At 43.1% G+C, this 20,373-nt stretch overlaps 2 protein-coding genes across 6 annotated transcripts in view; one reads left to right on the plus strand and one right to left on the minus strand.

Moving 5' to 3' along the window:
- NAA16 (N-alpha-acetyltransferase 16, NatA auxiliary subunit) overlaps positions 1 to 842 on the minus strand; it is a 62,005-nt gene extending 61,163 nt beyond the window's left edge. For 2 of the 3 annotated variants that reach the window (XR_010026800.1, XM_063149374.1), the window contains exon 1: positions 649 to 740. Coding sequence is in view for 2 of the 3 variants with exons in the window: in XM_063149374.1 (XP_063005444.1) it covers positions 649 to 702 (54 nt within the window). In the remaining variant the exon portion in view is untranslated. Of the gene's footprint in view, positions 1 to 648 lie in introns of all 3 variants that reach the window. The other variant, XM_063149373.1, reaches the window with a different exon arrangement.
- MTRF1 (mitochondrial translation release factor 1) lies at positions 585 to 18,018 on the plus strand. Of its 3 annotated transcripts, none has more exons than XM_063149375.1 (10): positions 585 to 666; positions 7,522 to 7,980; positions 10,483 to 10,574; positions 11,382 to 11,463; positions 11,674 to 11,781; positions 11,870 to 12,042; positions 13,201 to 13,318; positions 14,453 to 14,589; positions 16,157 to 16,255; positions 17,827 to 18,018. In XM_063149375.1, exons 2-10 carry the CDS (start codon positions 7,545 to 7,547, stop codon positions 17,944 to 17,946), a joined length of 1,365 nt encoding a protein of 454 aa, XP_063005445.1. In that variant the 5' UTR covers positions 585 to 666; positions 7,522 to 7,544; the 3' UTR covers positions 17,947 to 18,018. The 3 variants fall into 3 exon arrangements, with proteins under 3 accessions (XP_063005445.1, XP_063005446.1, XP_063005447.1); XM_063149376.1 differs by lacking the exon at positions 585 to 666 and adding an exon at positions 4,921 to 4,974; XM_063149377.1 differs by lacking the exon at positions 585 to 666 and having other exon boundaries at positions 7,688 to 7,829.
- Positions 18,019 to 20,373: the final 2,355 nt, after the last annotated feature.

A 20,373-nucleotide genomic window follows, 5' to 3' on the forward strand; every position in this document is an offset into this window, starting at 1 on the left:
AAGGACGCACAGAAGCAGGACACCTCATTCCACCACACGTCTTCAACTACACTCAAAACTGCTGAGCGAGCGAACTACTTTTAACCCGGTCCCTACACCAAAGCCGAAGCTCTCGCTGGAAATGAAGCGCAGATGGGAATCAACCGAGCAACAGCAAACCCTGCCGCACTCGCACCGTGCCTCGAGGTCTCCTCCTTCCGCGCTGCGCGGGGAGGGAGGGAGGGAGCGAGGGAGGGGAGCGGCGGCGCGGCCCCGGCCGGCCCCGCAGTCCCCGCGGCGGGCGGGAGGAAGGCGCTCGGCGGCCCGGGGAGCCCGCCTGGCTCCCTCCCTCCTTCCCGCCCTCCCCCGGCCGGGGGCCACACCAGCCCTTCCCGGCCGCCAGCACGAGCAGGGGCGCCTCGCCCGGCCTGCTCGGCGGGCCCCAGACAAAGGAAGGAAGGAAGCGGGGACGAACCGGGGCGAGGAGGCGACGGCAGCTCGGCTCCCCCCGGCGAGCGCGGCCGCCGCATCCGTGTGCGCTCAGCCGGGGCCAACTCCGGCGGCGGGCGAAGTGACCCGGAGGGCACCGAGCGAGGCCGGCGAGCCAGAGGGAAGAGGAGGGAGAAGCGGCGGCGGGAGGAGGAGAGAGGAGCGGGGCTGGTGGCTCACCAGGATCCGCTTGAAGAGGTTGCTCTCCTTGGGCGGCAGCGGCACGGACGGCATGGCGCGGGCGGCCCTGGGACAGGCACGGCTGGCGGGGGTGGGGGCGGCCCGGGAGGGGCGGCTGTCGGTACGAGGGATGGGAGGAGGGGGGAACGCCGGGGAGGAAAAGCCCGAACTCGGCGGGGCGGCGGCGGCGGCACTTTAACTCATAGCCCTGCGCCGCCCGCCCTCCCCGCCGGCTCCCCCGGGCCCCTCTGCGCAGCTGCCGGGGCGCCTCGCCGCCCGCCTGACGCTGCAAAATGGCCGCCGGGGTCCCCTCGGCGCAGGCGCAGCGCCGCTCCCCTCACAGACACCCCCTCCGCCCGCCCGGCCCCAGGGCAGGGACCGAGGATTCCCTCCGTGATTCCCTGCGCGATTCCCGGAGTGGCGGCTGAAGCGCTCCGCTCCCGGCGCTCAAACGGCCGCTTCGGAGAGCCAGGCTGCCCGCAAGGCTGGGAGGGAGGCGGCCTTGGGAAGGAGCGCAGCCTCCGTCGGCGGCGGGGCTCGGAGCGGCTCTGCGGGCTTGCAGTGCCCTGGCTGGTATTTAAGGAAACAACAGCAAACTTGGCAGCCAGGCTTTGAGCGAGCGGGGACGGCCCCCGTCGCATTAAGGCATTTTCAGCAGTTGGTTATGTAAAACTTCCCGACACCATCGGGCGTCCACAGAACAGCGGCGTTTTTTCATTGCTTGGCTCCTTCACCGAAGGAGGTCTAAGGTCTTTTTTTTCCTTGTTATTCCCAAAAATCGTTCTTAAAAACAAAACTAAACCAAAACCACCAACAACCAGGAACGCTAAAACTGCATGGCCTAGGGCATTACTGAGAAGGAAAATCGGTTAAACTGTCAAGGTTATAACCAATTAAAAAAACCATCTTATAGGGAAAATAAACTAGGCGACTGCAATTAAAATCTTTGTTTACATAATTAACCTTTAAAAATATTAATTATATTTTGGCATTTATTTCAAAGTATCTTAGTTCTGTATTAATATGATTACCCACCTACAGTCACAGATGATGAACATGATAGATATCCCCAAGTAAAGCAATTGCGCAAAACAGTAACTCACAAGAGCCAATTAGAAAGTCTGTGTACTTGATATATTTTATTTGGTACTCGGTAAGCAGATGGCTGTGAGACTGAAGATCCCAAGCAGCATGTCCTTGACTTGACACGAGCCTTGCTGGAGCTGATGACATGATAGCTGCTTTCCTTTCTGGCTGACAGAGGGAACGAGACAGTAGGCAATTTCCTGGAAGAGAGTAACTTGCATGTCAGCCTAATAACTTGAGGACTAATAAGTTAAAAAAAAAAATTAAAGGGTATGTTTAGGAAGCTTCCTGAGATGAAAATAGTAAAGATGAGAACGTAAAGTATATGCTTTCCTATAGTACTTTATAGCTGAGCCATCAGCTTATGGGCAGTTTTTGTGAATGGTTGTTGGTTTCTGTAGTGTTTTGTTAATCTGTCTAGATGTATGGTCTGTCAAAAGGAATATCTCTGTTGTGTTTATTTCTCACTCTTTTGTTCTGGCATGTTTCTAATGATGTCAGTCAGCAGGGTTGCTGATCACAGGATGTGTGTTCTCCACACGCAGTACCCAATTCACTGTTCTTTCTGCTATAGGCTATAGTAGTGCTGCACTGGGTATCCGATTTTTACAAAGCAGGAGTATTACTGAGAGGGATGGCAGCCTTGACTTTGCCCTGCAGCATCATTTTCAGAGCCTGTTTGTACCATGGCATGTCTTCAGCACTTCTGACAACTAGCTAAAGCCTCGACTCTATGAACCCTAATTTCTGTCTTGGCAAAAAGGCATCTTATACCTCTGGCTGGGTTGAATGATAAACTGATGCATCATGGAGAATGATCAGACAAATATTGTGCTAGGTGGATCTTTGGTCTGAAGCAATAAGGCTGTTCTTCATAGCTAAAGATCTCTGTTTCCTGATAGTCCAAACACTATCCACTAGTCCACACAAAAGAATGCTGCCTGAAAGTAGGCAAATTGCAAATAAGAGGCAGGGGTTCGATTTGCATCTAGATGTGTCCATATTAAAAGTCTGTTAAAAGCAGCAAGAAAAGGAAAGCAGAGAGGCAATAAAAGAAATGTTTGCAGGCTAGCTGGGAGAGAATAAACAAAGAAATGAGCTTTGTGGGAAGGCAGAGCTCCAACTGAAAGTGAGGTTTGGGAGCGCAGTCAAGAAAACTTCTTGTCATTTAATCCCACTGTGCTGGGCAAAACAAAGCTCTCTCTACAGGCTTTGTTATTAAACAGGACTGTATTCAAGATGCGTGTGATTCTGTCACCGTTTATTCCTTCAAACAAAGATTTCAGAAGTCTGACCTGTTTGGGCTGAAAGGGGGGAACAATATTGAAGTGTTACATACATTGTAACAAGTTTGCTATTTTTGCAGAGTGTGTCTCTTTGCTCCTGTGGAAGTTGCTGGGAGATGCTGGCACACCCCTAAACCCAGTTAGGGCCCCCTGGGCGAGGAAGGGCCCCCGTGTGGGCATGGACCTGCCTTCAAGCCAAGCGTGTTGCAAGGCCTGGAGCCTGTTCTGTCTGATGAGCCGTCCCTCTGCCTCCAGTTTCTAAATTGGCAGGTTAACAGTGCCAGCTTTTAAAGTACAACACCACCATATCTATCCTAAAGCCCCAGAACCCAGCTGTCTTCCTGCTGTGACTCTTCCCTTCTGCACCCAATGTGCCTGTGGGCTGCTGAGGAAGGTGGTGGCACCCTGCCCCAAATAGCCCATGCCCCATAACCCCTTATCCTCACCAGCTCCATCAGCACCTGCTACTCCACCCATGCAGGTTTTAAGGCATTGAAACAAACTGTGAGAGGGGTAGAAGGAGATTTCACATCCTTCATACTCATTTCCCACACTGCAGTCTAAAAGCGCACGGTAAACTTAGGGAAGGAGTGTATCTTACATGTTTTGAGTATGAGATGCATGGACAGGTCCTGTGGTGGATGGTCCCTGGCAGCCCTGCTGGCTGCACAGAGTCCAGCCCTTGTCTTGGCTGTGTTGCCCCTGCGTGCTTTGCTGCCTGGCAGGGAGAGGGAGCAGGACTTCGTTACAGTCTCTGTTTTCACACTTAAAACATTCAGCCACAAGGCATAATAAAAACTGAATATGATCATGTTAAATCAGAGGATTCAATGCAATAACCATTACTGACTGGAGTAGAAGCTGATTTGATTTTCCTTGGCCTACCTTCTTCTTTTAAAACCAATTTTGGAGCATGAGGTCTACTTGCAGTTTCAGATTATTAGGTTCCTGGTTGTCCTCCCAGAGAGGACCTTCCCAATACTTTTAAGTATCAAATTACATATTTAGAGTACCAATGCAAGTACAATTTTATTATTTCATTTCACTGAGTCCCAGAAGGCATAGTGGAAGAAGAGTGAGGTATAATGGGAATGGTGTCTGGCTGATGGCATCTCTAAGGGCACATCAGTGTGGGCTCAGGCCTGGGGAAGATTTCAGGATGCCGTTCCCTGCAGTCCTTTTTGTGGACCAACTCCTGTTCTTTGGAAGTGGCTTTCCATCTGTCTGCCTTGCCTCCTGTACCCACAGGTAGAGCAGAGCCAAAACCTGTCCTCAGGCCTAAACAAGGGGTTAGTTGTAATTCAGGCACTGAGCTTTGATCTGAATCCTACCTATTGATTCGTCCTGTTTTCAGTGTTTTTGAATATTGACTACATGAAATCCCATGTTTTATATGCCAAATACAAAAGTTTTACCTTTTTTTTTTTTTTTTTAATTTCATAGAATGACAGTAGCTGAGAAGAAAGGTATTTTGGTGATTATAGGTATAAAAAAACCCATTGCTTAAGTATTTTTAAAATTTTAATTAGGGAGGTAGAGGTTTAATAATAGCTTTTAAAATGTCCACATACATAGTATGTTTTAATGCATACTTTATGAGGAAGCTGCAGCTAACTAGCATAGTCATAATCAGAATGGTAATTATTATTTTACTTGCTTTTAGTAGAATAGTAACTCATTTTAAGTAGAATTGAATAGTGAGCTTTGACACAAAGTGTAGCTTAATGTCATTTCATTCAGATGTCTCTGAAATTAATCTTTCACTGACCAGATTGGCAAGGCGGAGGCCGCCTTTGCCGCCGGCGCGGCTCAGGCGCGGTGCCGGTGGCGGCGGGGGACGGGAAGCGCGTTTTCCCGCAGGCATGCTGGGACCGGGAGCGCGCCCGCCGCACTTCCCGTCTGCCGTGGGCCCGCGGGCCGGGCCGCGATCCCGCGGTGCTCGGGCCTGCGGACGGTGAGAGCCGGGGCCCCGCCGCGGGTACCGGGCAGCGCGGCCCCCGCCCGCCGGTGAGCCTGCCTCTCGGTCCCCGCTCCTGCCTCTCCTGCCTCCTCTCCCTGCCCGCTCCTGCCTCTCCTGCCGGCTCCTGCAGCCCGTCGCTGCCCGTGAGCCCCGCAGCGGGGCCGGGCTGCCGGCGCGCTCCCTGTCGGGGCTTTGCTGGGTGGCCGTGGGGGAGGCAGAGGTGTGTGTGGGGCGCTCCCGGGGCCCGAGCTGTTCCTGCTCCGGCCGGTGAGCCTTGCAGTGCCTCCTCCTGCCGTGCACCTGTGTGCTCGAGTGCTGCCGCATGGCGCCGGTCGCATCTTTGGTTGTTAGAAATGCATTTTATAACCTCTGAAAGAGTTCGCAACATTGAGAGCTCTTTCCTGTCTTGAAATTATTTTTTAAAAATTATTATTTTAATTGGACAATTAGAGTTGTCACTTTCGCTTATTGGTTTTTGATTTGTGGTGTGCACGAGGTCGTTTTAATCATATTTAAAAGTTATTAAAATCTGGTTTGGAGATCATTTAATAGGTCATCTAATGCTTATAGCTCTGTAAAAGTAATATGTCTATTTTTATGCAAATAAGGTGTGGCAGCCCCACTCTGAGAAGGAGATACCTTTTTTATTTAACATAGCAAAATGATTTTGAAACTTCTGACTTCCTTGAAGGTCTGTGTTATTTCATTACTTTTTTTTTTTCTTTTAAACCCAAGAATATTATTTGTGAGAGCTCAGGCAAAGCAGTACAGCAAATGTTTTATTATTTGAGTGTGTTGCTTCTTAACTACACCAGTAAAAATTAGCTAGATGGTTGTAACTAATAATTTATATGTTTAATGAATTAATTAAAATAAAATACAACATTAATGTTTTAAAATTGAGTTGACGATGGTCAGCACTTAGCCAAACAACAGTGGGCCATGCTGATCTGGAGCAAGTCCATATTCATTAATGGAATTAGGTCTTTGGAACTGAGTCCACTCATGCCGAAATCCAGGATCATGGATGATGAGCATGGTTTGTGTTTTTTGCTGTGTTCCTGGTGAAGGGAACAGGATCTCTCTGCTGCAACTGGTTTTAGTCACTACAGGATTCCAGGAAGGCTATAATTTTCTTTCTGTACATCAAAGCAGTCTTGAGATTGCTGCTGTGGATTCAATAGCACCTGCTGGCTGGGGAATCTGGGGAGGGAACAGAATAGAATAAAGGTCCTTGCCTCCTTCTGTAGGTAGTAAAACAAGCATTCAGACAGGATGCAGTACTTCTGGTTCTGCTGCATATTGCTCTTTCTTCATTGTGGACAAATGGATGGCAGTAAATAGGGGAGAATAACGGGCAAGTTGAGTAGTTAGAGTGTCACAGTAATTTGTTAGTAAAGTGCGTGAAGATGCACAGAAGGTCTTGTCACTGATGAGTAAAAATTAATTTTGTCAGGAAACTGAAACGTGTGTTTCCAGGAGATCTTGTTGCAAAAAGATTCATGCTCTTATTTTCTCAGAATCCATATTTTTGTAAAAATCAGTGGGCAGATGGGACCGTGGCACTGGCAGGGTTACTAAGAATGCTTCTTTGTATGTTAAACCTTTTCTGTTTGAGTAGCCCTAGAATAAGTGTGATCTCAATGTAGTTTTCCTGGCAGAGCCTAGCAGTCCAATATAATATTTTAGAGCACAGTAGTAATTCATAACATAGTTTGCAATGTTGATGATATAAAGTGAAGAGGAAATGATCTTTCATAGAGCAGCAGTAATGCTGAGGGGAGTCTGGGTTCTATAAAACTGTAGGCCAAATGTCTCAGAAAAATACAGGAGTTGTATTTCAGAGTACCTGCTTCTTACTCACTTTTTGGATGGAAAATATCATGTTGGTTAAGTGTAAATATATCACAGTAAGGAGTATGCAGGGGACATAAAGCACATAAAGACGTTCTCCTGTCTTCTCCTGTCCTCTTCTCCAGTTCACTCACTTCTCATATGAGTGAGTGATTTTTTGTAAGTGTATTGAAGTCCTGTTGGCTCATATGTTTTGTGGTCATCTACTAATGTTCTCCTTTTATGATAGTGGATGTAATTTGACACATAATTCTGGACATTTATTACATTCTGTGTACAGAATTCTTTACCTCTAGTATTGATTTGCCTTCTCAGCAGCATTTTTCTTTCATCAGTAAGGCATGAAATGCTTGGATTTTTCCGATGAGACATATGGCAAAATGAAGCTACTGTCTGTAAAGCCTCATCCACAGGAGCTTTTCCATAGTATAAATAAACTGTTTGAGGAGGGGGGAGAAAAGCCTTTTTCCAGCCCTCAGTCAGTATAATGGTAGTGGTAAGAGCTTCTGTTTAAACTGGGACTAAAACAGGAATAGTTTTGTCCATGACAGTTGCATTTGTGTCGATGTAATCAAACCAGGATATGGCTTTGATACCATCCTTGTGTTTGTTGTATTTTTTTTAATAGAATTCTTTCTTTTTCTAGATAACAACACTGGCCAATATACTGTGTACTTTTAATTTCAGGAGGTGGAAAAATAAGAAACAAAATGAAACCTCTCCAAAAGGTCTGCCGTTTCAAGAGCCTGCTTGCCAATTGCTGCTGTCACAGCCAACTTGACAGCTGTCTTCTCCCTCCTGTTGCAAAGAAGATGGGCTGCATGGTGGGACTACACAGCCATGGATTTTGGAGGCCAAAGCCTTTATTGGACACAGCTAGATTCACTCTGTCTTTTAACAGTTGGCACAGAAAAAACCATCAGGATTCTCAAGCTTTGTGGAAGAATGAGGCTGTGCAGAAGTATCTGGAGTCTCTCAGCAGGGAATACCAGCAGGTTAGTCATCAGTTAAGTGCACACTCATTAAATGACTTTGAGCAAAGAACCCTGAGGAGAAGATGTGCTGATCTGTCCCCCATTGCAGCTGCGTTTCAAGAAATCAAAGAGGCTGAAAGAGAAGTTCAAGAGTTAGAAGCAATGTGCACAGGTAAAGGAAAACACATCTACTTGCTTGCTTCAGAACAGCAGCTGTGCTTGGGATAAATTTCATTGCCCAGCCTTTGAGGAGAGCTTGTGAGTAAGTTCAGCCAGACCTGGAACACTCCCTGGTCCCCCCTGCTCCCAGGAGCTCGTGTGCTGCAAGGGCTTTCTGCATCCAGCTACATCCTTCTGGTTTTCATCTCGTCTCATTTTAGTTTGAGGTCTCAATATGATAATTTTGGGAGAGTAGGGATTGTCTGGAACCTCAGGGATATCCATCTAACAGAAATGGTTGGGAAGTGTTCATTTGGAGGTTATTTTTTGGTTGAACTGAAGGAAAAAAATTAGCAAGGCTCAAACCTTTGATAAATGCAGACTTCTGCCGTGTTATTTAAAATGAGATGCCACCTGACCAGTTCAGTGATATTTATTGAGCAAATGACATGAACTTTCATTAGGCTCTGAGTTGTCAGCTTCCAATTTAAATGGCAAAAGCTAATATTTCATTGAAAATATTTGGGGAGTCCTTTAAGGAATTAAAAAAAATGGTTTAAGAAGCTGCTGTTTTTCGATAGTTTGCTACAGTAGAATTGGTAAAAAAGAATTAAAAATTGTAACTGGTTTTTGTACCAAAAAGAAAGTACAGAGGGAATAAATAGAAGAATTTATGAAATAAGTAATGGTGCAACATTTGGGAAAAAACCCAGCATTGTTACAAGTGTGAGGAGGTGCACACAGTAGGAAGGAAAAAATGGATCCATTCTGCTACAGTGGCAAGTATTAAGCCAAAAGATTTAGACACTGACCTGGAGAGAATAGGATTTACATTAAGGCGGAGAAGGAGGGGAAAATCAAAGGATGGGAGAAATCAGTACCCAGCAGTGTAAATGGAGGAAGACAAAAGTTCATGGTGCTTTTCAGAGAGAAACAAGGGGTGTGGACAAAACAGTAAGAGACATACTGAAATAAAGATGTAAATGTAATTTATTTAGAAAGAGATAGAAAACATTTGTATACTTTAGTTTTAATAATAAATAGATGTTTGTGCTTTTGGAAAAAAAATGGGTTATTTAAAATATTTTAATCCTCAACCCTCTCTAATTCTCTTCACTGGAGAAAAGAGGAGAATGAGTGAAGGAGACAAGGTACAAAAATTTAATGCTGAAAAATAAATGCTCTTGAAAGAATCAAAAAGTATTAAGAAAATTCTGGAAAATTCATATTTCAGCTTAGGCTGGTTTTGAATCAAATGAATATAATGAATTTTTCTAATTCCATAAATTATGATGTGCAGGGATGGAGTGAGTTCTAGTTGAAAGAAGGGAAAAGAATGGTAAAAAATTACAGCCCATAAATTAATTAAATAGAGCCAAATAGAGCCATATTCTGTCTGTATAAATGATAAATGTCTGTACCATTATCCTGTGGCCAAGTTAAAACACAGATGTCCCCTTCATTTGGCTGTTCACTGTTTTCCACTTAGCTCCCTAACTGACCCTCTTCTCTCTGCTACCTGAATTCCTGACAATTGATGTAAGATTTTATATTTGCAACACTCAGTGAAGCAGAAAAATATTTCCCAGTTTCCCTCTGGTGGTGTGAGTCATGAGGTGGGTTAAGTGAATTCTGTTTTGAAGGGAGGTAGGAATGGGATACCAATCCTTTGAACCTGAGGCTCATTGGTCACAACCAGACCATCTCTGTTGACAGTAGTTAATTTGATACTGTTTATCTAACTGATCAATACTTTTTGGACCAGCTAGAAGCAATTGTGTCCACTTTTATGCTGCATCTGAGACAAACCTATGGTTTCCATGCTGGCCACAAGGCAGAAGGTTTTCACCTTCTCTTTATTGCTTTGTTCCCTCGTTCTTATTCCCAATTGCTCAAAGCTGGCTTCAGCCATTCCCTCCTCATTTCTGTTGGTAATTGTTCAGTTATAATTTAAATCTAGTTCAACTTGGCATGGTAAAAACGTGCACTTATTCAACCAGACTTGCTTTTTCATTTCAGTGAGTTGAATTGTTTCACTTTCTGGTGAGTAGAAAAGTGGAAAGAAAGATGAAAAGGAGAGGGGGTTCCCTGTTTTAGCAGTGACAGGTTTTTCACTTGACTCCAACTGTCTTCAAGTTTCTACTTAGTGTATAATCTATTGCTAACAGATCAAAAATTTTTATTACTGTAAGCTGGAGCCTCCATAGCAGAAAAGGCTTGGAGCTTCTGTGAGCTTTACTTGAGAATGTGTTGTCGTTTTTAGTAAGCTCTAAAATGTGGGATGGTAAAGGTAAAATATCTGCTGCTCCTTCTAGTACACCTGGAAAATATGATCATTGAGTTAGCAATGTGCATCCTAGCTTGGGCTGCTCTTATTTGAGTATTTTATGCTGGCAAAACTCTACAAGCTTCTCTGTGCTGCAGTGCATGTCTTTGGACAGCTTTATAATTTTACAGTGTTATAATTTGCTCTTGGTGAGATTGGCTAACATCTATTCCTGTTGTTCGAATTTAGAACTAGACAGCAGAGATGAGAAACAACTTCTAGAGCTCGCCTTAGAAGAGAAGGAAAGCCTGGATAAAAAAATGAACATGTTGTGCAGAAAGGTGAGCCTGAGATAAAATTTCACAGCTTTGTAAATAAAGATGTCAGAAAACCTTTCCTCTATGATCTTACTAATAGATTCTGACACTTGAGTTTAATGAAACAGAAGTCCAGGTTTTGTATTCTCCCTGAAAAGAAGTGGCAACATTAATTATTAATAAGCTTGTTAGTGACAATTGTGTCTTAGGAGATGATTGAGTAATTTCTCTTGCTTGTCTGTCTGCAAATGCTGAAGGGGATTAAAAAAGTGGTGAGTCTGTGCTAGTGAGATTTGACATAACATCCTAGTAACTGTTCGTGGCAGTAGAGCATGCACTCTTGAGGGATTTCTGATTGGAACTTGCAATCCTTCGTTTTCTCTTCAGCTGACAGCATCCCATGAATGGGGAAAATAAAAGCAAAGAAGTTGAAACAATTCAGTGGAGACCACTGTGTTTGGGCTCATTTCTATACTCAGACTAAAATAATATGAAATGTGACTTTCTGAGAAATAAGATTAATGTAAAGATTGGCTGTGTTAGCTAATGACTTTGTCTCCATAGGTAGCTGGGGCTGGGGTGGGTGACCTGACACCTGACTTGGCAGGACTGCACTTTCAGCTAGCTTTCATGTGGATGCACTACACTGACTGCACTGAGTTGCAATGGTCATTGGACAGTTTTTAGTCCTACTTAACTTCATTGTGAAAGGAAGTCAATGGCCGTGTGTGCTCAGGCTGTGGCAGTTGTGAAGTCTGGCTGTAAATTTGATTAAGCGAAGATCCAGGGTCATGACAGAGATAATGGCGTTCTTTTTTTTTTTTTTTTCAGCTTTTCCAGCTTCTAGTGCCAAAGGAAAAATATGATACAAGTCCTGTCATATTAGAAGTGACAGCTGGCAGAACAACTGGAGGTCAGCAAAGCCCCTACAGTGAAGATTACTTCCAACCTCCATCCAACTCCATTAAACCTCTTACGGGTTATTCTTGATGCTTTTTTTATACTTTGCTGGCATAAAGCAATACTTTCTAAAGATGAGCCTTAACCTGCCTAATGACTGGGGTTGGAGTTGCAGATAAATCTAAAATGTGCTGTTTATGTGGTAATGCTTTTTGATTTTTAGGTGACATCTGCCAACAGTTCACTAAAGAAATGTTTGACATGTACCAGAGCTACGCCGACTACAAACATTGGACCTTTGACATCGTGAACTATACCCCAGCTGAGATAGGTACAGCAGTTCTTCAGAGATTCCAAGACAATGGAATTGGAAGCAGTGTTTCTCTGCTGTATTTGTCACACACTGTTTGTCTCTCCAGGAGGTTTGCATCATGCTGCTGCTCATATTTCAGGAGAGAATGTCTACAGGCATCTGAAATATGAAGGAGGGACTCACCGAGTGCAGCGAATCCCTGAGACGGGCTTGTCATCAAGAATGCAGCGTATTCACACTGGGACAATGTCAGTCATTGTCCTCCCTCAGCCAGAGGAGGTAAACTGTTCATTGGTTTGCTAAGGTGGTGCTGAACCCCTGCTCACCCATTTTGGTATTGGAGTAGGTGTTATTTAAAAGCATGTTACTGTTTTGGGGATTTCACTGATAACCAAGTGCTTCGTGCAAGTCCCAGCAATTGAAACACAAGTGCTCTGACTCTGGGAGTTGATAGTCCTTGGCTCTGTACCTTACATGTATAAATGGATCATCAGAAGCAACTTGGCAGAGATTTGATGTTGCCTGAAATGGCATGTAAGTGAGTGATCATTTCATTAAGTGTTCCAGCCCCAACACTGACAAGACTCACTGCTATGAGTAAGCAAGCCAATTTTAAATTACATCACGTACTAAGACAGAATATATCCAAGAAAATACTCAGTGTTGCATAGTAATGTGATTCTGTACATCCTTTTGAGTTTTTTGTTTCATTTAAATTATTGGTGTCCTTCTCTGGTAAATCAAAGACAGTCTCCTTTGAATGTGAATGAGTGTGTTGGCTAGTCTGTCAGAGATCGCACTGATACGGACAGTTCTTACTTACACCATGAATTTTCACAAAAAATAAAAAACCCCAGATCCTGTAGGCTTTTCCTGCACCTTCTCCTGCTTCTTTGTAATACTTTCCTTGCAACACTGATCAGATCTGAATGTTCCTTTCCCATCCACTGAGCTCAAATTATGGTCCAGGTCATCATGGGCTCCTATTTCCAGTGTGGCAATCCTTACTTGAATAGATCTGGATATGCCTATTCTCAGATGATTCTAAGTACTTTTGCAAGAATCATTCGGGCTTGACTCACGAACAAGATCCTTGCACTACTGTTTAGAAGTGGTTTTTAAATATTTGCTTATTTTTTAGCCTCTCTGCCAAAGCTAGTGGTTTTGCAAAACAGTGATTGTGTTTTGTTTGACACACATACTTTGTTTTGTGAAGAACCTAGAGTAAGAGTTTGAAAAACTAAGAGAAATCTTTGAGGCATCATTTGCTTTTCAGAGATATTTGACACTGTATTTTTTAAAATTATAATGACTGTTACTTAGGAACAGTTGTAAAGGAGCAATTTTTTGAGAAGTGATTTCTTATTAATGCTGAGTGTCACTGACATCCAAATATTTTTGGAATGACCAGGAAGTAGTAATTTTCTTTGCTTCTAGGTTGATGTTAAAGTGGATCCCAAAGATCTGCGCATAGATACGTTCAGAGCCAAAGGAGCAGGAGGGCAACATGTTAACAAAACTGACAGTGCAGTGAGGATTGTGCACCTTCCTACAGGTAAGTCTGGCTGTACTTTGCACTTCTAATCACACTGAATCTGTATCTTGGAAAGGAAGCTTGTGTTCCTGCAGGTTGTCTCTTGCAGGGCTGGGCCTTATGCCAAGAAAGGAGAAGTAGCCCCTTCTGCTTCTGTCCCTCTTGTAGCCAGGCAGTGTGAGAAAGGGGCTGTGTACCAGGGGCACAGGGATTATGCCAGTTCTGTCTTTAGAGCGAGTGTTTCATGAGTAAACTGTCTTTGAAGGATGAAAGAACAAATGGAGGGTGACATGGATGGGGTAGAAGATGTAAATAATTTGCACTGTGTGCTCTTTACCTTCAGCAGTAATGGCCGCTGGCAAGCAAAGGCATGCTTAGCCTAGCTGGAGTGTGTGTAGTTACATGACTGATTAAAAAGAAGGCTTAAAGATCTTCATTCAATACTAGATAATCATATGTTGGATAGAAGGGAAAATGTGTATTGATGGGAAGGTACAGTGTAGACTGGACCATTCTTTCTTTTTTGGGATTTGTTTTATTGAAACTCAGTGAGCTTCTGTTTGTAAGATGCAGAATCACTTTAGGCACAGGAAATTGACTGAAAACAGCTGTTCCCTATAGGCCTTTTTCATTCAGAAATCAAATGAGATTTCTTTTAAAGACTTAAAGGTCTTGTTTTGTCTCATTTTTCATAATTTAGTTCAAGACTCACCAGTGTTGATTAGGCACCCCTTTTTCCTAATATAATGAATTTCCCAGTTTCCAAGAGCTTGTCTGGACTAAGATTTTAAAAACTTGTGTTACGCTCTTTTAAACATCCTCTTGTAGATGGTTCAAATTGCATTTTTAGCATATGGCAGCTAATTGGAGTGAATTCAGTTTCTAGAGGCAATGTCAGAAACTTGTTTGCTTCATGAAATTTTAAAATATCCCTGACTTTTCTGTAGCACAGAACAAAAAGCCCCCAGTGCAGCTGTGACAAGTTTAAAAATGCACTAATGGTGCTGGCCAGTGTGTTAAAATGACTTTTTATCCTGCAGCTGAAAGGCCCTACAAAGCAGCAGCACTCCAGTAGGTTTCGTTTGCCTAATGTGTTAGAATTAATTCAGCTTGTTTGTTCTCTGTTCTAATGGGCTCTTGGATGGCTGTGTGCAGGGCTGGCAGTGGAGTGCCAGCAGGAGCGCTCGCAGCAGCTGAACAAGGAAATCGCGCTGCGGACACTGAGAGCCAAGCTCTACCAGCAGGTCCTTGAGAAGCAGCTCACTCAGGAGCAGAGTGCCAGGAAGCTGCAGGTGAGGCAAGTGGTGCCTGAGATCTGGAGGGGGTGTTGTGTTGTAGATTTGTTTCTGATCTCTTTGGGTTGAAGGGACAGAGCAAGTGGGAGTGTGTGTCCAAACTAGGGGTGCTCACAAGGGAGGAGAATCTTGTACTTCAAAATGGTAACTCTGCGTTTACTTACCCCTGTTCAGTGGTATTGTAGACTTCTCAGGCAATGAAAGGAGACAGCAACTGTGGCTGGAAAGAAGGGTCAAAAGAATGGCTGAAATTTTTCAAAAGAGAAAATTCAACATTGTGTACTGAATACCCTCATTAAGGCCAGAGTTACACAAATTCAAGCATCAGTAAAAAGTTACGTTCAATGGAAACTAGGATCAGGAGTTCTCAGAAGTTTTTAAAGGAGAGGATCTTAAGGCCATACAGAGGTTTTGAGAGAAACAAGTAAAAAAATGAACAATCCTGCCACAGTGCAATTAAGTAGCAGCTTATTTGATACAGTTTAGGTCACCTTTTGAGGAAGAAACAGCCTCTGGAAGAGTTACCTCAGGTTAGGCTGCCAAGTGTGCTTTTTGCTCAAAATGTCCTGTCATTCTTTTCCCATTCTTTGAGTGTTTCCCCATTTGTGGTTCAAACTTCAACAGCAATCTATTGGAATAAAAATGCTTCAGAAGTAGAGAATTAATTAGTACTCCAGATTTTCCAGCTCAGCTATTTAGTCACTTATTTCATGTTGCATTTAAGTGTACTGTCCCTGCAGATTATTAACCCCATCATTGTAAGCAGTGAGCCATTTATCTTTGTTATTGATTTCAGTTTGAGAGCTTTCAAAGCTGCATAAAGGATTTATAGTTATAGTTATATTACTAGTGTGGAAGATCAGGCAAAAGTGAATTACCTTTCCTAATGCTTTGGAATTTATTCAAGAAATTCCATGTTCTAAAATACACATGTGGAGTGCAGATGAAATTTTCACCAACGCCCACTGAAACGGACACCTCTTTATTTCTCTGAGAGTTTTTTAACATTTAATTCTCCATTTTAGTGGAGACCAGACCACAGTGTTTAGTGAAGTGTTTAGTCCCAGCAGTGCTACATTTGGGTTTCTGCTTCAAGTTAAAATTGTTGTTTGCACTCTCACACTTCACCACTAGAGGGTAACTTCACTTTTTACTCTTAATCTCCTTTGGTGCTCATTTCTGACAGCCACACATTGACTGTGCTGCTTCCATTATTAATGGACCCTATTTCCATTATTTTGTGTGGAAGCTACAACCCTCTCCCCCCAGAAAACCCCACTTGTAAATTTTTTGAGGTAAGGACTTTGGTACCTTACATGACCTTTGAAAGTGATGCGATTCTTTCAGCTGCAGAGGGGGAGCAGGAATGTGCTGGAGGATATAGAAACTTGGTTTGTGATACACATTGACAAACAGTACAGTTCAGTAATGCCAAGCCAGTGACCGCTAGCCTGGTAGTTGGAACAGGCTGATCCATCACTGTTTATTTTGAGCATCCTGTTCTAGAGAAGTATTTGTTTTTTTTAAAACACAACAGATTTTGTTTTTTCCTGCTTTGCTGCAGTTGGGAACAAGAGCCCAGTCAGAGAGAATTCGTACTTACAACTTCACTCAGGACAGAGTGACTGACCACAGGATCTCCTATGATGCACGCAATATCAAGGTAAGGATTCCGTATGAGAGTACTTAGATACTCACATTTACCATAAAAAGAAAAATTTAACTCAGTGAGTACAACTTAAGATATATATGAAGAATGTAGCCAGTTGTGCTCTGACAGAACACTAGATTTAGAAAGCTTAAACTTTCTGTCCCGCCTTCTTGTCGTCTTAGAGATGACTGGCACAGGCAGTAGCTCACTGGCCTACACCTCTGTGTGGTTTTCTCCTACTATGTGAGTGGAAAGTGACCAAGCATTTAGTCCTCAATGAGATCCATTAGTCCTTTGGCCAAACTGGGCAAGTGACATTTGAGATTCTTGCAGCATAGTACATCCAAAACAAAAACCTGACAGGAAGGACGTTTTAGTTTTGTTAGGCCATTCTTTCCTCCTCCTAATGCGCAAGTAAAGAACGAGAAAAACTTTTATGTTTTCATCACAAGCCACAGTTAAAAGAAACTGAAATGGAATGTTTTCATTTTAATATTATCTGAGATCTTGTGTCCAAGTAAATATCTACATATGACTTGAATCTTAGTGATTGTTCAACCTGGAAAAGAAAAAGCTTTGGGGTGACCTAATTTCAGCCTTCCAGTACTCAAAGGGAGCCTACAAGAAAGAAGGAGATTTTTACAAGAGCATGACAAGGGGGAATGGCTTCAAACTAAAATAGAGTATATTTAGATTAGGTGTTAGGAAAAATGTCTTTACTGTGAGGGTGGAGAGACACTGGAGCAGATTGCCCAGTGAAGCTGTGGGTGCCTCATCTATGGAAATGTTCAAGGCTGAGTTGGATGGAGCTTTGATCCAGCCTGGTCTAGTGAAAGGTGTCCCTGCCCATAGCAGGGGGCTTGGAACTGGATGATCTTTACTGTACCTTCCAACCCAGGCCATTCTATGATTCTGTTTATTGGGGTTTTTTTACATTGGGAAAAAAACCCTAATAATGGATTTTATAAAATTAAATTTATGAAAAACAAAGTTTAGGGTTTGCTGTAAGTGCTGTTGCATAAGGAGCAACACATTTGAAACTGTACCCACAGGTGTCCTGGGTAACTCCAGAAAATGCAGGGCATACTGAATATGGAATGGTTCATAGTTAATGGAGTGCAGAATGCCATGGCAGAGGAAATAGTTCCATGATTGCATGAAAGTGGCTTTTATTAGTCAGTTCCTTAGTGTTTGGATCTTTCTTGAGTGAAACTATAGCCATAAAGTGCCTGACAAAAGTTAGTCGAGCTTTGCTTGCAAAACAGCCTCACTCTTGCCGTGGCCAACAGTATTTGAGTGAGGTTCTTCAGTCCTTGATTGTTCTTGCAGGGAATTCTCATGTAGGTGCATGAAACCAAGGCAGCAGCTGCTTTTGTTGCTGCCAGAATCCATGTGCCTTGCACACGCAGGCAGCTGATGTCCTGCTGCTGTCCGCCACTGCTGCTCTCACGTGGGAGGAACCTGAAAAGATGAGCAAGTGGAGGGACTGCAGGCAAAGTGCATTTCAGGGGTCTGAGTAGTTGATGTTTCAGAATAATGCTGAAGAACAGTCAGTAATGCTTTTGTCTGCTTTTTTTCCATAGGAAATTCTAAGTGGGAAAGAAGCACTGGATAAGCTAATCAACAGACTGCTGGAGTTTGCAGAGATAGAGGCTGTCACCCAATATCTAGAAAATTTGCAGGCTTTAGAAGGAGGAGGCTGAAGACCTCAAGTAGAATTAAAACAGAATTGTTGTGTTTGGTAATCGAATAAAACAGATATGTCTGTTAGATGATATGTTGAGTAAAACCTATTTCTCTGTTTTTCAGGGTGTGATACTATTCTTTTTGTATCTTGGTGGAAGTGGGTTGAATTTTTATTGCAGCAGCCCTGGCAGAAAAGCATCAGCTTGGAGTTCTGTGTGCACACTCCTCCTGTCTTGGCAGCTGGGCTTTGTTAAGCTGATCCTTCTCTTGACAGTGTTGCAGCTGGAAAGACAGAGAATTGTGGTGGTGGAGCAGAATAAATACCACATAGTGCCCTTTTTGTTTGGTGGTGGGAGATGTTCTTCTTCTCAGAGTGAAAGAAACTGAGCTCCCCTAACATAGTCTAGAATCTTACCTCCTGAATACTATTTATTTTTTTCCACTTAGTGTGTGAACTTCTTAAATTAAGTACCTTAGAAATAACTTTGTCTTAAGATGTTTTATCTTTTTTAGAGGAAATATTTAAAAACAAAGGGAGTGGAAAAGGGCCGGAATGTTATAAGAGAAACCTGTTAAATTTCTTCCAGGAACTCTTGGGTCAGCTTGTGGTGGGACTGGCCCATGTGCTGCAGTGTAGAAGTACGTGCTCTGCTTTTCAATGAAGTTTATGAGGTAACAGGCAGCACCTTGTCTCCTGGCAGACAACACAAGTTCATACTGCAGATACATTTCAACAAACCAGGTAGCTCTGGAACTGAGCTCCTGTCTTTGGGAATGTCTGCCTTTGCCTGTCCTTGAGGGGATGGATCCAGGTGTCTCCAGGGCACACTTGGCTTTGGCAGGACTGGTGCTGAAGTTTTGCCCTGCACATGTGTGGTGCTGGCAGGCACTGAGCACCTGCAGGCACTCCTTGTGTGCTCTGCTCAGCTGACTTCACTTGCCAGATCATGGCAGCTTCTTTCCATCCTGCTCGTCCCAGGTTCTGCTGGAAAGCTGCTCTGCACTGTCTTCTGCCGGAACCAGTTCATTGTTGCAATTTAAATTATGCCTTGTGGTTGATTTATATTTGCATATTTACTTTGTAACCAGGAATGATGCAGTGTGAGAAAATGTTCTTCTAAAGGGTGTAGTTTTTATTACTGTATATATAGCAACAATTGTAACATTATTCAGCTATATTAAGAAAAATAGATAGAATTTCTAACAGGAAGGAAGCAGGAAAATTATACTCAGTTCCTCCATTCTGCAGTTATTTTCCCATTCTTTTGTGTATTCTTATCAGCAAGCTTTGTCTGACAATTTCTCTCTTGCTTCCAACACTAATTGCAAAAGCTTTGGGGCTTTGGTTGAGTTGTTTGTTTGTTTTTTGTTTAATTGGTAGCTCTGTAAGTCAATCAGAAAACTTACTGCCGTGCAATTCAGGATTCATTTGGACTTTGACTTCTTTCGGTAAGGAGTCCAGAAAAAGAACCCTCCAGAAAGATCTGCAACTGAGCATATACTTCTTGCAGTGCCAACAGACTGGCAATAACTAATATGATCAGCTGTAATAGAAGAATATCCAGCTGACATGGTTATTGAATTACCATGCTCACTATCATTATGCAATTAAATGCACCAATTAATTTTTATTAATTCTATCTCTCAAACATTTCCAAGTTTCTCTTAAATACTTCCTAAAAAATTTAAGATTCTGCTTCCAGGGTTAGTTAGTGTCTATGAAGTCTTTACTATGAAAAATTATTGAAACACTTAAAAATATGAGCCTCATTTATTTTACTGGAAGAAAGACGGTGATATTTCTGCAGGACCTTATGGATATTTGTGATTGATTAATTTCCGTAGCCCTTTCTTGTTGATGGTTTTGTGCAGAGTGATGAGAATAGGGAAAGCAGACAGCAGCTCCCCTCTTACTAAATTTTGGATGTCCTGAATATAGGTATTGAAATTTAGAAGCTGAGCCCCTTCTGCCAGGCTGGCCCAGGAGATCCTGGAGGGTCTGTGTCCTAAGCTTTTCCTTCAATTGCATATACAAATACAGCTATGACAGCTGGGATGGAGTGGAAACACTTCTACTGGAGGCCACTGCCTGCTATGCTCTGCTTTACTAAAATCGGATATATTTGCTTCTCCTCATTGAAAACACATTATTTGAACTTGTTTTCTCCAAACTTAAAAAATACTTGAAGCCATATTTTATTCTGAGCTCTTCCACCCCAGCCTTTCTGTGGGATGAAAGAGCTGAGAGATTGTCTTTGACCATGGCCTGGCACTTGGCCTTAAGGAAAGGGTGTGCAGCATAACACTGCTATTTCTGAGGTGTTTTCAGGATAGAATATTTCAGCTTGGGCTTTTTGGTTCCTACAAGCAGTCAGGACTTCCAGCAGCAAAATCAATAGCAGGGAAAATTACACTAACAAAGCATGGGGAAGAAAAGGGAAAAC

Source organism: Melospiza melodia, chromosome 2, assembly GCF_035770615.1.
Source record: "Melospiza melodia melodia isolate bMelMel2 chromosome 2, bMelMel2.pri, whole genome shotgun sequence".
Lineage (NCBI taxonomy): Eukaryota > Metazoa > Chordata > Aves > Passeriformes > Passerellidae > Melospiza > Melospiza melodia.

Coding starts and splice junctions, on each gene's coding strand:
- MTRF1 (XM_063149375.1), top strand. CDS start 7,545: ATGAAACCTCTCCAAAAGGTCTGCCGTTTCAAGAGCCTGCTTGCCAAT. Junction 7,981..10,482: donor GTTAGAAGCAATGTGCACAG/GTAAAGGAAAAC, acceptor GTTCGAATTTAG/AACTAGACAGCAGAGATGAG. Junction 11,464..11,673: donor AGCTGGCAGAACAACTGGAG/GTCAGCAAAGCC, acceptor TTTGATTTTTAG/GTGACATCTGCCAACAGTTC.